The sequence below is a fragment of the Anarrhichthys ocellatus genome, unplaced genomic scaffold, assembly GCF_004355925.1.
Source record: "Anarrhichthys ocellatus isolate YVR2014 unplaced genomic scaffold, GSC_Weel_1.0 scaffold27, whole genome shotgun sequence".
In the NCBI taxonomy this organism is placed as follows: Eukaryota; Metazoa; Chordata; class Actinopteri; order Perciformes; family Anarhichadidae; genus Anarrhichthys; species Anarrhichthys ocellatus.
In genome coordinates this window covers 5,621,166-5,634,279 of record NW_022280057.1, presented here as the reverse complement: position 1 = coordinate 5,634,279, position 13,114 = coordinate 5,621,166, and the positions used below count along the sequence as shown (strand labels likewise).

General features: G+C 40.7%; 1 protein-coding gene across 1 annotated transcript in view; it reads right to left on the bottom strand.

Annotated features, from left to right (window-relative positions):
- The window catches only part of dock2 (dedicator of cytokinesis 2), an 88,360-nt gene that overhangs the window by 45,070 nt on the left and 30,176 nt on the right, over positions 1–13,114 (bottom strand). Inside the window, exon 25 of the mRNA XM_031862888.1 lies at positions 2,447–2,589. Coding sequence (XP_031718748.1) covers positions 2,447–2,589 — 143 coding nt within the window. The remainder of the gene's footprint in view (positions 1–2,446; positions 2,590–13,114) is intronic.

The following is a 13,114-nucleotide window of genomic DNA, read 5'->3' as shown; positions in this document are numbered from 1 at the left end:
AGTGGGATTGGTAGCTAAATATGTATACAAGTTAAAGTTATGGCAGGTTCCACTTGCAGTCCAGCACTTGTTGCAAACATGTGGCCAGGTTGTGTGTGGGTATTTTGGTTTCCTGGAAAGTTTTTCAGACAGTTGTCTCAGAGCAGGAAGACGAGAGGTGAGCCATGATGCTGTTCATATATTCCAAACTGAAGCCAGACTGGTTTATCATCTCTACTGACGACGTGATGTGAAAAGGAATACATCGTCTCGGGGGTAGGGGAAAGAAAAAAGCGAGAGAGCCTTGGTAGTCATGTGTTCCTGTCTGACTGTTAGCATCATCTCTTTATCACACACACACACACACACACACACACACACAAGTTACTTATAAATTCAACACAAACTCTCCCACAGACATGAGCATCTGTCTATTGCGGAATCATCTCTCTCATCTCTGTTTCCCTTTCTTCATCTCTCTCTCCAGTTTGGAGACATCTGTGGTGTGACGACTTAATCGGGTACCACCCAGAGCGAGGAAGAGAGAGATGAAGAGACGGATGAAAAACAAAGGAGAGAAGATGCAGAAAATGAGAGATGGAGGGCAAGGAGGTGACAGTCTGTCATCACCTCTTCCTCCTCTATTTTCTATATTTCCCGTTCCAATTTCATCATCTCTACAGCTCCCTGTTGTCTTGTAAAATCCCTCCATGTTATTGTCGATGACATAAACACATTTACCTCCATCTGTTGAGTTGTTAACTCTCTGTCTTGCTCCTGTTTTCCAATACTCCCTGCATGGCCATGAGCAGTTTTCATTTCTCTGGCCTTTACTTCAACAAAAAAAGAAAACACACACCTGTGTGTGTGTGTGTGTGTGTGTGTGTGTGTGTGTCTGGGTTTTACAAAAAACTATGCAGCATAAAGAGTTACAAAGGTTACAAATGAGTTGCCAGTCTGCATTGTGAAAGACTCACATACTCTAACTGACATCATTTCTCCTTTCTTAACTGCTTTAATGACAATTGTGTCTCTTCAGGTTTCTTATACGAGTCTTTATGTCCAGATCCACAACAGCCTGATAAGCAGGGAGCTCACTCTTTCACCACAAACAAACTCATTCCATGGCTCAAAACTTAGATTGTACTCCTCTTGATGTGATAGAGGTCCACAGAGCCTTAAAGCAACTTGATCCTAACAAATCCTTAAGTCCTGTCAAGCGTGATCCTCACTTTTACAAGTTAGCTGTAGACTTTATAGCAGAAGCTCTGACTATTATTTGGGACATTATTAATCGTTGTCAATTCAACCATGAGATTCCTAACATATGGAAATCTGCCTGTGCTCTCCCTTTACTGAAAGGGGGGGATCCCTCAGTTGTTAATAACTACAGGATTAACTACTACATAGTGTAACTACTACACTATGTGTTTTAGCTGAAGTTAGTTAATGAACAACCTAAAGAATTCTTAGACACAGACAGACACAGACTCAGTCAGGTTTTAGAAAACCACACAGCACAACATTCTATCAATCCGTGTGTCTCATCATATTTACTCCACAACATTTATTACTACTCTCTCTACTCTTATAGTTTCTCCTCTCTTGGCTCATGCTTCAATAGTGATAGCCATCGAGCTGAAGAAAGCCGCACCTTCACTTAAAAGACTAAGCAGGTTTTCAACAACTTTACTTTACTCTTTAGGAGACTGGTTGCACTGGGGTGGCACAGAGATGCTAAAAAGATAAAAGGATATGTTTTCTAATTCATGGAATAGATAATTTTTTTTATTTGAACACTTTCCCAATAACTAGAAACGTGTACTCAGTAGAGCGTAGAACTCCACCAGGTGTTTCTGCAAGGACCACTGCAGTAATGTTCATTAAACACATGATTACGCCAGGGGGAGATACAAATGCTTTGTAAGAAGGAGGTATTGTGACCTGTTTATACTTTTATGTATGCAGATTGTGTCCTGTTTATACTTTTATGTATGCAGATTGTGTCTAGATAAAACTGGTGTATTTTCTGCTTGCTCCTGGCACTTGAGTTGCTCCTCAAATGACCACTTCGGGTCTGATTTTGCTTTCCACTGGCATTTGATGATATCCGTGGAAACTGCAACCGTATAGCCATACAGCTACCGTGGTAATCTAAACATGAATGGGATTGCTGTTTGCATATTGAGTAGAGCTACACAGACAACCTTAAGAAGGTGTAAATAAATACAAGAAATTAGGTGACATACTGTATGAGAGAGAGAGAGAGGAATAAATAGGAACAATAGAAGCTGGGATTGGCAGTTTGTCATACTACAGTATATGCAACAGCATGGACAAACACATAAACATAAACTTATGTTAAAACTACACTGAATTTGAATCAGTCACCCAGAATGCAATTCCATGCCATGTGTGAGCATTGGCATTGTGCGTTCTTTACTATAAACTTTGCGGTGCGTCTCACCACATTGTCTCTGCTCAGGACCTCCAGAATGTTGTTGAGCAGCTCCAGGCTATTTCTCCTCTCATCATGAGGCCCGTCAGCCATACTGGCCAGTGCCCCGCTCAGCTCCCGCAGCATCATGGGTAACAACACATCACGGCACTCTGTGGAGAAACAAAACCACATGTGGTTAAAGATGACAGTCAGGTTTAATAAGCAAGAACAATTGGATAGTTTGAGAAAGGGAATGACAGAGCGATGTTTTATTCATTTGTTTTAGGCAAAGCCGTAAAAGATGAGAACGCCTTAAGATGTTTAAACACAAGCATCAACAGTCACAACATCAAGATTTACTTTAATGTGATTTCTCTCTGAAAAACCCTTCAAAACCTAAACCCTGGACCCTGGCATCAATTGGTGCAGCACCTCTGGAGACAGCTGAGCCCACACAGCTTTGAGTAATGATGCCACTTCACCCTGAAGAAGAAATTCAACCATAACCCCAGACTGCACAATGGAGTGATATCAATCAAGTGTCTATTTACAGTTCCATGCATGTCTGCGGCTCCGTCAGCCACACAGGCAACTCATCAATCACTACAGCCTAATGTTTTCTCTCTCAAATCTCACTGCTTGATCCTAATCTTTACTAATTCATGTGTAGATTTGGTCAAAGGCGCAACGCATCATCAGTAATTACTTTAATAAAATATTTTGTCAAAGTGGGAAAAGAATTTCACCCAGTGTTACCTTGAATTCTTAAATTAAACTTATTTTTCTTACATGCCTCCACAGAGAACGGAAAATTAAAAAAAACTGTAAAACCTTACTATTTAAAAAAGTCTCACGCTTTCCAGTCCAAAGTGTTTTAAATAGTCAGCTTTTACCTACTGTACTATTACTATTATATTACTTAGACCATGGTGCTAAACCACTCCATAAATTCTCCATGGATGTTATATGGTCACAGTCTTCTCTGGGGATTGTCCAAACTCATTTGAGGAATTACAGGAAATCACTGTAGGACTAAAGTAGCAAAAGTACTGTCATGAAGTGAAGTTCGAGCAGACCTGAGTAAATTAAAGTGTGTGTAAAAGCAGTAAACATAAACGTAACATTTTTGAATGTATCATAAATCTTCTCAAAAGGGTTTTGCCTATTCAATAATAACATTAAGACTGGTAGCTTGCCATCCAGATAAACCAAAGAACGGTGCTTCATGCACACGGTGACCATCGTTGGTGTTTGATGGCATACTTGGAAAACAAATTAACTGATGTAACTTTATTTGCTGTTTGGAGAATAAATCATCTGTATGCATTCGACTAAAAAGTAAGAATAAAAGTCAAATATCAATGTTTGTTTTGTTTTTACTATTTTACCATGATTCATGTATTATTCAGTGTACTTCTATTTATTTGTTTTTCTTAACTTCATTTTGGGTGCAATAGTCTCTTCACCGTCTCCATTTTCATCCTGTTTTCGTCTTCTTAATCATTTGTAACACACTTTGAATTGCATTTGATTTGTTTGAAAGTTACTATACATATAAAACGTGATTGGTTCATTGATTGGTTCATTGTGTTTATTTGCTGTCCAACAATATCCTGAATGCATCTGTGTTCTCAGCTACAAACAGTTATTTTAAACTTAAAGTGATTCAAGTTTCTGTTTATTTTCATTCAAATAAAAAGCTATGCTTCTCCAGAGGCTCCCAAAATGCAGGGTTTTTACCTCCTGCTTTGTAAAATGGTTGCCTTTTCTTTTAAGATGTCTTTCTAAACTTTTCGCTTTTTTTGAGACAAAAGAAACAGTACGCTTCTGAAACTACACCTTGTTTTGTGGACAATAACACTGTCAAGACTTTCAATTTGACCAGGCATGCTTTGACAGATAATTAAAATGATTGATTTTCATCCTACAAAAACTCTCATCGGATATTGTTTGAAAGTCAGACAGTCTTTCCTACAGACAGTTTTCTGCAGACAGTTTCCTACAGACAGTTAATATCCAAAGGTTACAGTTAATTGATTTCAAAGATGTTGATCTAGAATTTTACATCATGTTTTAAGTCTAATAATCAAAGCTGTCAACATTACATACCGTATATAACTATCCCAGATCTAACTCAAAGCATGTCATGCTGACGTTAGTAAACTTGATTGTCACGGGCCACAGTGGTTTTGAGTCATGGATTTAACTCGAAGGTCAAATAATTTACCTCAAGGTCATATTCAATGTTTAATACGAATTATGTACTATGCAGATACAAATATGTACGATATAAGAAAACGGTGATTGCAATATAACTGATCCTTTTTTTCCAACTCATCTACATGCAGAGAGGACAGGGGAGGGAAAGAGAGACAGGGGGATTAGCATGAGTCACTGAATGCCCTCAATCACTCAGAGAAATTGAGGGAGGAGACGGAGGAGGAGACAGAGAAGGAGACGGAGGAGGAGACGGAGGTTGGGGCCTGGACAGGTAGAGGAAATCCAACGGGAGGAGGGGGATGTTTCAGTGAGAAAACTGGAAAAAGTGGATGTCAACCAAAACCAGTATCTCAGTGCCATGCAATTTAAATATAATTAACATCATGTTTCATGTGAAACAAAAATGTCCATTAGACAAGAGGGAGGCCTCCTGGTCTGTGGCCTTACAGGATGGTGTTTTAGATGCTGCCAGCTTTGTATTTGAGTAGAAACCCTGATACATCTGTTTTATCCATCAAACAACAAACTCATCATCTTTTCTCCTTTCAGATAGAGAAAACAATGGGTTGTGTTTTATGGGTTGTGTTTTATAGCCGTATTGTTGTGTGTGCAATAATGAATCCATCTCCCTTACGGGTGCTGGATGTAACATTAAATCTGAGGAGAACTCCATTCCTGGTCAAATGACCCTAAAGCTACCTGCTTCCTTGTTTCTATTGATCTAAGAAATAAACCAAGCTGGTGTTTCTAGGTGCAACATGTTCAGGGGAGAGAATGTGAAATAGAGAGCAGGTGTTGGGATTGAAGGCATTTTGTTTTTACTGTGCAAGGAGCCACGCGTAATGAAAACATAACCACAATTCAATTTCAAGGTCTACGCTAATGTGCAGTGAGATGGAAGAATACATTTACCGCAACTCCTCTCATAACATTACTGCACATCAAGTAGAAAACTAAGGTGAATATACACAAATACATCACACTCTAGATGGCATCTAGCCTTTTGCTAAGGTCAAAGAACATATGGTCAAATAGGACAAGTTGCCCTTTCTTTGTAGGTGCACAATTTTGTCTTGAGTAAGGTATGACCCGTCGTACTTTCTAAATCTATCCTCTTAGCCAACACACAGAGTGTTGCCTTGAAAAACTGATAGAGAGAAATAAAAAGCGATAGAAAGAGTGGAGATGGAGCGTTATAGAGACAAAGATTGAAACGTGATCTTATTTCCTATTTCATTGTTGTTTTCTAAATAAAGAGAACTTTCAGCAACAGTCAGGTAGCAGACATACTCGGAGTTCATGTATAGTAGTACAGACTTGCAATGTCATGGTCCAAACACAGTGACACAATCCACACGACTCTGGTCGTACTTTCTACAAAGCGTGCTGACACTGAAATATTATACATTTTCATCAATTTGAAGAGTGATGGAAAAACAACCAGAGTCTCATGCTTTTTGAATACTCTCTATATAACCTGTGCTCTCCTGGGAGATTGTGTATGCAGAGTGAAACACCTTTGGTTAAGTCTGCAGCTTCTTCTCATCTTTAAATTCAGAAATCTTATCGAAAACATAACTAATAGCTAGCTCATCTCCAGCATCCTACTTTGACAGATCTGTCGGGGTGTGAATCGTCTGTTTTGATTTTACCTTACATCCCTTGCCCTTCAAAATGCCTCTGGAGCTCCTGAATATGAGCATAAAAAAATGATGAAGTACAGGCTGCCTTGGCAATGCTCCTCCAGACTTTGCGGCTTCAGTCACCAATGTGGAACAGTGCCTTTAACTCTGCACCTTGCCTCGCCTGGAATAACATCAGGAATGTTAATATCTGCTGCTTCAGCCTGAATGTAAGCTTTCTCAGAGACTTCTTTGAACTGCACTGTGGTCCTCAGGGCTTCCAGTCTTGTAAGAACACCTACAACACCTGCACACATACAACGGTGTGCAGCTCCCAGGGTGTAGGTCATTCTTTAAGAGGGCATTTGAAATTACAGCAAATTCAAAGGAACTCTTGCTCTGGGGCACTGCACTGTGGCTGACCGTACACTCAGACCTCTGTGAAGGTGTGTTTGTCCCAACAAAGTGTATGCAGAAAAAAACAAAAAACTTCCATGCACACTGATGAGCTTTTTAAATAAACAAATGATGCTTCCACACAGTGGATCACATCAGTGGTCCAATCAGACATGGTGGATGCCTCTTACATTTCCTTTTCTAAACTTCTTTTAAAACAGATAATGCAAAAGAACATACTGCAAGTTGAGCCACTTGAGGTCATTGCAGTGATTTTATTTCTTGACTGAGGCAAAATAAACATTAATAAGAGTATTATCCTATTGGTTGAGTTTAACTATCTGTAAAAAGAAAAGTCTTTATTTGAGCTAGAGGAACTTTCCTTGTTACTGTGAAAAGCAGTGGCTTGCTGACAACACGCAACAATGCCTGCAGATCTGTTGGGCCCTTAAATGCAAAAATCTTGTTAATTTAGCTTCCCACTTACAACCTGAAGCTTCTGCCAGCTTATCCTCATCTCACTCATCCTGGTGGCTTCCTTTCCCTCTTGTGTGTGCCTCACTCTCCTCATCTGTTATTTCTATTATTTGTGTTCCCTGGTCCTCTATGCATAACGCAATCTCCGTCTTCTCCGTCTCAATCTTTCGACGGTTGTTTTCCATCTCGTCTTTTGTCTCTCTGCTGATCCCGCTACGTGTCCTTTCAAACATTCTCCTTGGTTGCCATTTCTTGTCTTTCTGTCTGTCCGTCATAATTCTGCTTCTCTAATTCAACATTTTAGGTCAAATTATTTTTACCACAATCGTTATAATAAAGTATCAGTAATTTGAAAGCCATATAAACTAGTCTGACCAATCATCAGTTTTGTGCTGTCACAAGCTGCGTATCTCGTTTTCTCAGTCAGTAGATAGAACAGTACTACATGTGCCATGTGCTCTAGATTTTCTCTGGCTTGAGCCACTAAGACAGAACTTCCTTTCAGGCTCCATACAAATCCGGCATTCCTTCTCTAGGATTGGCAGTGTCTAACCTCAGTCATGGACCTAATCCAATAACCGTAAACCATTTTTGCAAAGGTCTGTTTGGTCGAGCTTGCTAGCAGATGCCTTTGTAAAGAAGCAGTCTAAAAAGAGATGCTGCCTGAGAAGCTCAACTAAGGATGGGAGGGGGGGTCAAAAAAATGAAACCTACTAATTTACAAGCCATTTTGTAATGGAAAAGGGGCAATTTGACACACACTAAAATGAACATAGGTGAATACACCAATGGTTTCACTTTCCTATGCACACTTGTGTTTCTATGTTGCACTTGCCTGTGTGATTTAGATGCATGTTATGCGTTTCATCCCGTGGGACAACAATGCAGTAAATCAGTCCCGCCATGCTGTGTAACAAAGCTTCGCCAACGTGCACTGACAAGCAAATGGAAATCAATGTCTTAGGGCAAACATTGGGACGCATTTTATCCTTTTCTCATCTAGCTTTAACCGTGAGCAGTTATACACACTAGTTCAAATAAACAGAAATCCACACAGGTGCTGATGCACAAGACACAAAATATTCAGAGTGCACACCAACAGAGCTTCAAGTACTTATCTATATTCAATTGGAAATGTCGATGTATTCTGGCTGTAATCTCAGCCTTTTATTTATTTATTTATTAATACCAATGTGTGTCTATGTGCCCAACTGCAAACTGTCCTTTTTGTATCTGAGTTAGAGCTTCACCGCTATTTGTTGTTTAAGAGTTGGAATCCCTTTGTGCCTGGTGTAAGCATGTGGAAATGTGTTTCGGTTACCAAGTTTGTGAGAGCAGACAGCCACTCGTGCTGGCAGGCCACCACACAGAGAGTAGCTTTGATGGCTCAGCAGCCAGCTTATCTCTTCCCTGTTCCATGTTTTTCATTTGACAGCCAAACACAATAAACTACAGCACATGATAATGAGATGCAATCTCAGTTTCTAAGAGGCATGTAAATCAGAGTCGTCTTCCTTTTTCTCTCCATCCCTCTCTCCTCCCTGTCGTCTCTTGCTTTCGGGAAGATAGAGTAATAGAAAAGATGATAATGAGGAGGTTTGGCAGCGCAACGACAAGTAAATCTTTTCTGTTGAGAGGGGGTTGGGACCAAGCCAACTGTCTTTCCACTTGGTGACGACTAAATGTCTCTCTCAGCAGCTTTTTCATCCCTCTGTGTCACTGTGGGAGTCTCCTCTCATCCAGTCTGCCTCCACCCCTCATTTGTCTTCCTCCCTCCTTCCTCTTTTTTTTTCTCTTGCTCCATCTTTAAACCCCTTTTGAAATTCAAAGCCTTACATTTTCTCTGTATGAATTGAGGTTGTGCCTGTCCGTCCTCACTTCTCCCTTTATTTAAATGGCTGGTTTGTTATGGTGTGGTGATAAAATATGTTTGACGAACAATTTGTAAACAAGATAGCTGTCTCAAAATGATTTAGTGGGATGATATTTCTTTCATAGAAAGGCATAAAATTGTCTTGCCTGTGTAAATGAGTGCTCTCCCGAATAGTATAGGGCTATAAGTTACTGAGGATAGAGTGCACTAGTGAATTATGTTGATATATAATGATGCCCAAAAGTGCATTTTTCACTTTGATCTTTGCTATGATGCTGATGAGACTTGGCCCAGAACAAATACTGTCAGCAAAACCAAAGTAAACACAATCACAGAAAAGTGTGCTGTCTGGAACATAATTGCTTTTCTTCATGTTTTCTTCAAACTATAGCTTGTTTGCAATCACCTGACTATTATGACACGTGACATTTAGATGGAGGGCAGGAAGTGAAGAACCTATATACTGCGCAAACTGAAAATGGAGCAAAGTGAACACAGCAGTTATCGCCAGAAAATATTAACACATATTGGATGGATCCCTACAAAATGAAGAGCGATTTTTCCCACAACTTGACCGATTTGCATGGTGTGGAGGCGATCGTCCTCCAGACCTCCTACTACACGGCTTGCCAGATGAAAAAGTCTCATCTAGGCCTATAGCCGAGGTGCGCGAGCGTCTTTGGGCGCCCGCGTTCAAACCTCTAGTCTGGGCCTTTTCGGTCGGATTGCGATGCCTCTACCCCCGCCACTCACGAGTTGTTGCCCCGCAGCCTGTTCCGAGGACTGACGGACCTGACGACGGGGTGCGCTTGCGGCGGGGGTGGCTGGGGCCGCGCGCCCGGTTCCAACGGGAAGCGTCCACAATTCGGATTTTTGATTCAAAAAGAGCATTAAGTTAAATTTTTAGACGGAGCTCCATGGTGACTAATGCTATTTTTAGAACATGCCTTGCAGGCGACTCACGTGGTCCATGCGGGCGACCAGGTCGTGTTGGCTACCTCTGGTCTAAAGGCTTCCAACTATTTTGTGTGTGGTTGGGGCCACGACCTCGGAACCAAATTAGCATTGAACGACTGCCGTCTTGTTTTTGCCCGGGTAGCTAGCATCGCTAAAAACAAATCTCCGGGTAGATAGTTAACTAGCTTACTGATCAGATTATCCCTTGAGCTGTCCTTTTAGACGTAGCTTTCATTTATTTTACGCTGTGTTTCAAACAGCTGTCTTAGTCACTGTCTAGGAGTCACCCACTAATTGCCACCCCTCATATGTTCCTTCCTCCCCTGCTTCATCTTCCCTATGACTATTTAATTGATTGACCAATTAGGCTGTTGGTAGCATAGTTGCTACAGCGTTTTTGATCAATTTAACCAAGGCAGATGAATGGCAGATGAATGGCTTGTGGTGAACCATGTTCATGCTTTGACTGTTGGGCAGGCTAATTCTCAGTGTCCTCTAACAAGAGAGTAATAAATCATGAAGCTGCTGGCTCTGCTTAGGCCTCTATCTGATTTCAGTTTCTAAATCCTGCTTTGTATTAGTTCAGGTTGAATGATAGGGTGAGCACAAAAATACCTATGCTGAATCTTCAAATCTTTATTCACATATTATGTATGTCACGTCCATTTTACTAAAGTGTTGAAATCATTTGTCGTAATATATTCAATGCCATCTATTTCAACTGGTATCGCTGCTGCTGTATAATGACCCAAGGTCCCAACAGGGATCATGACGCTTTAATCAGTCCAAGAAATGTTATTTTGCTGCAACCGGAGAAACACAATAAAACAGCTACAGCACACCAAGCTGCTCTGTCAGGTAGCTCCTGTCTCTGGTTAACGTTCAACTGCTCACACCTGTATTAAATGAATTAATGGGTAAGTGCATTGATACACCGGCTGTTGTGTCACTCCACTGTCCTTGGCTGCATTTAGTTTCCATTAAAGTCAACCAACAAACTCAAATGGATAAGAATATAAATGAGACGAAGGGAGATGTGAGACAGACGCATTTCCCAAAATGATTAAACTCCATTCACTTTGCTCCATTAGTCTCATCCATCCCTCTTTTCTTCCAGCATTTCATTCACAATGTCCCAAACCTGCAGCCCCTGCAGCCTCTGAATGAATGGCAAAACTACCTCCCTCTCTCATTAACCCTCTGGAACCATCAACCCACCGCTCTACAGTAAGCACAGCTATTTTGGGTCGGCTTATAAAACAACAGCCAAAAATAATTTGTGGCAGACAGCTCCTGTGCTGTCAAACACCCAAACCCAAACACACGCCACTGCTTAATTCATGTTCATAATCCTCTACCAGGTATGGTGGGCAGTTTTTGCTGGTGTTTGTGAGCATGATCTCAATGCAGTTACAGCAAAGCGTGACATGAACCTTAATGTGATGTAACAAAGGCTGATGTAATGTAACACGGCATAACATAATATATTAGAGCAAGACATAGGAGGTAAGGGAAGAGGTGAGAGAAGAGGAGTTAGAAGAGATTATGAGATAGAATAGAATAGAAGAGGTGTGCTGTAGAGATACTGTAGTTCACAAGAAGCAGAGTGAAAAACAGAGAGAAGCACTTTAGATTTTAGACAGCTTTAGGAGACACAGCAGCCATTTGATTTTGTTTTCTATGATTCACATAACTGTCTCTTAATATGTCTATATAACTAGGGATAGAACATATGGACACATGGGGGCTTATTGGCCAGCAAGCAACCTGTTTCATACTCAGACAACCTGAGCAGCAGTAAAGCTGACAGCTTTGAAATTACAGCTCAACAAGCTGCTTTGCTAAAGGCTTGCAGAAAGCCATAACAATAAATGCATGCAGGTCGTTTGTGGTGAATGCACACACTTGCTTACCCTTAGGGTAACCCTCATACATATATCACATACCATATTTTCACCAATAAAAACACTGGCTTTTTGCATTTGCTTTTAAACAAAGATTTAGTTTAAGATACAAACACAGCCTAATCTTACTTTAGACCACATAAATCCACATTTATAGCCAAATCCTGCTTAGTTACAGGGTAATATCTCAGTCATCTTAAGCTCTCTTACAGGCCAGATATAGAAAATCACGTTCAGTATCCCCATAACTGGGGCCTAAAGTGACCTGTCACTAATGCTGATTGGTAGAGAATGTGGGAACAACCGAGATCACTCAACACTGATTAAATCCTGACAATAATAACTGTACAGTACATCACTCAACCATATTCATCAAGCATTGACATGCATCTGTTAAGTATATCACAGCGGGGGACATATAGACATAGGTGTGAACAATGTCAACAATACGGTATAATGCTCTGCAGTAAAGCACAAGCAATTTAATAAATGGGATTGCTGTCGTTTATATGGATTGATATGAATGACACATTAAAAAAAAAAAAAAACATTGTTATAGTTACAAATGGCACAGGCAGCTTTTCTGTATTATGGGATATTGTCACGTAGTGTTAAAGGGGTTACAAGAGCATTACACCAAAGCAAATGGGGCTTCCTTTAATCTCTTTAATATGTATAACAAGACGAGCAACAGGACTGCAGTCTTTTCTCCAGCTGTACAGATGGAGGAGGGGAAATGGCGGCCTGGCTGAGAAAATGTAGAGGGTTAGTGGATGGAATCGGGGACTTTGGTCAGCTTTGGGAAATGAGTGGGCGAACACAATGACAGACTCATCCCTATGTCCCTCTGCTCTTTGCTCTCCCTGATCTCTCGTTCTTTTTTCCCCCTTATCAGTGTTGATGCTCTCAATCTGTCACAGTGATTGCCTGACGGCATTGTAATTTGCCTAAATTGAGCCATAATGCGCCTCGCAAATTTAATTTAGTCTCAAAACCAGATTAACCAGTAAGACAAGATGCACATGTGTATCTGTGCATGTGTGCCTGTGTGTTTGTGTGTGTGTATACAGTATGTGCTTGCCAAAAGCCTTAATCAGGAGCGTAAGAAAAAAAAAAAATCCAATCCTTCAAACGCTGACCATGGATGCAACCAGTCGTGAGAAAGCCAAGGACATTAACTTGCAGATTTTGTCTGTCCGACACACACACACACACACACACACACACACACACACACACACACACA